Below are 378 nucleotides of genomic sequence, written 5' to 3'. Positions count from 1 at the left end.
CGCGGCCCGAAGGGAAACCAGCCACCACTCTTCCTTCAGGAACGCATCGATGTCCCCCACGGCAGGAATAAAGTCCGGGATGAAAGGCTGCAGCTTGTGCTCGATCTCTATTGTCTTGGGAGCGTACCTGGAAAAAACCACCCCCTCAGCGAGGGGGACTGGGACCCGTCCTCCACGAGTCACCCCAGCAGCTGGTGCAGAGGGGAGCAGCTGAAACCCTTCTGCTCACCTCTTGACATGCTGAAAGAGCTCTCTGACCTCGGAAGACACGGGCAGGTAGTCATAGTCTGCCAGACTGAAGTCACTGGAGAAAGGAGGAGAAAGGCGGGCGCGGGTTGACGTGTGGTGGGCTCTGCACACGCGGGACCGGGGGCCCAG

At 60.6% G+C, this 378-nt stretch overlaps 1 protein-coding gene across 1 annotated transcript in view; it reads right to left on the bottom strand.

Annotated features, from left to right (window-relative positions):
- The window catches only part of IFT46 (intraflagellar transport 46), a gene marked incomplete at both ends in the record, with an annotated part of 1,833 nt that extends 1,529 nt beyond the window's left edge, over positions 1 to 304 (bottom strand). Inside the window, 2 exons of the mRNA XM_010143349.1 lie at positions 19 to 127; positions 230 to 304. Coding sequence (XP_010141651.1) covers positions 19 to 127; positions 230 to 304 — 184 coding nt within the window. The remainder of the gene's footprint in view (positions 1 to 18; positions 128 to 229) is intronic.
- Positions 305 to 378: the final 74 nt, after the last annotated feature.

This window comes from Buceros rhinoceros, unplaced genomic scaffold (genome assembly GCF_000710305.1).
Source record: "Buceros rhinoceros silvestris isolate BGI_N320 unplaced genomic scaffold, ASM71030v1 scaffold21449, whole genome shotgun sequence".
NCBI lineage: Eukaryota > Metazoa > Chordata > Aves > Bucerotiformes > Bucerotidae > Buceros > Buceros rhinoceros.
This window is presented reverse-complemented; position numbering and strand designations above follow the sequence as displayed.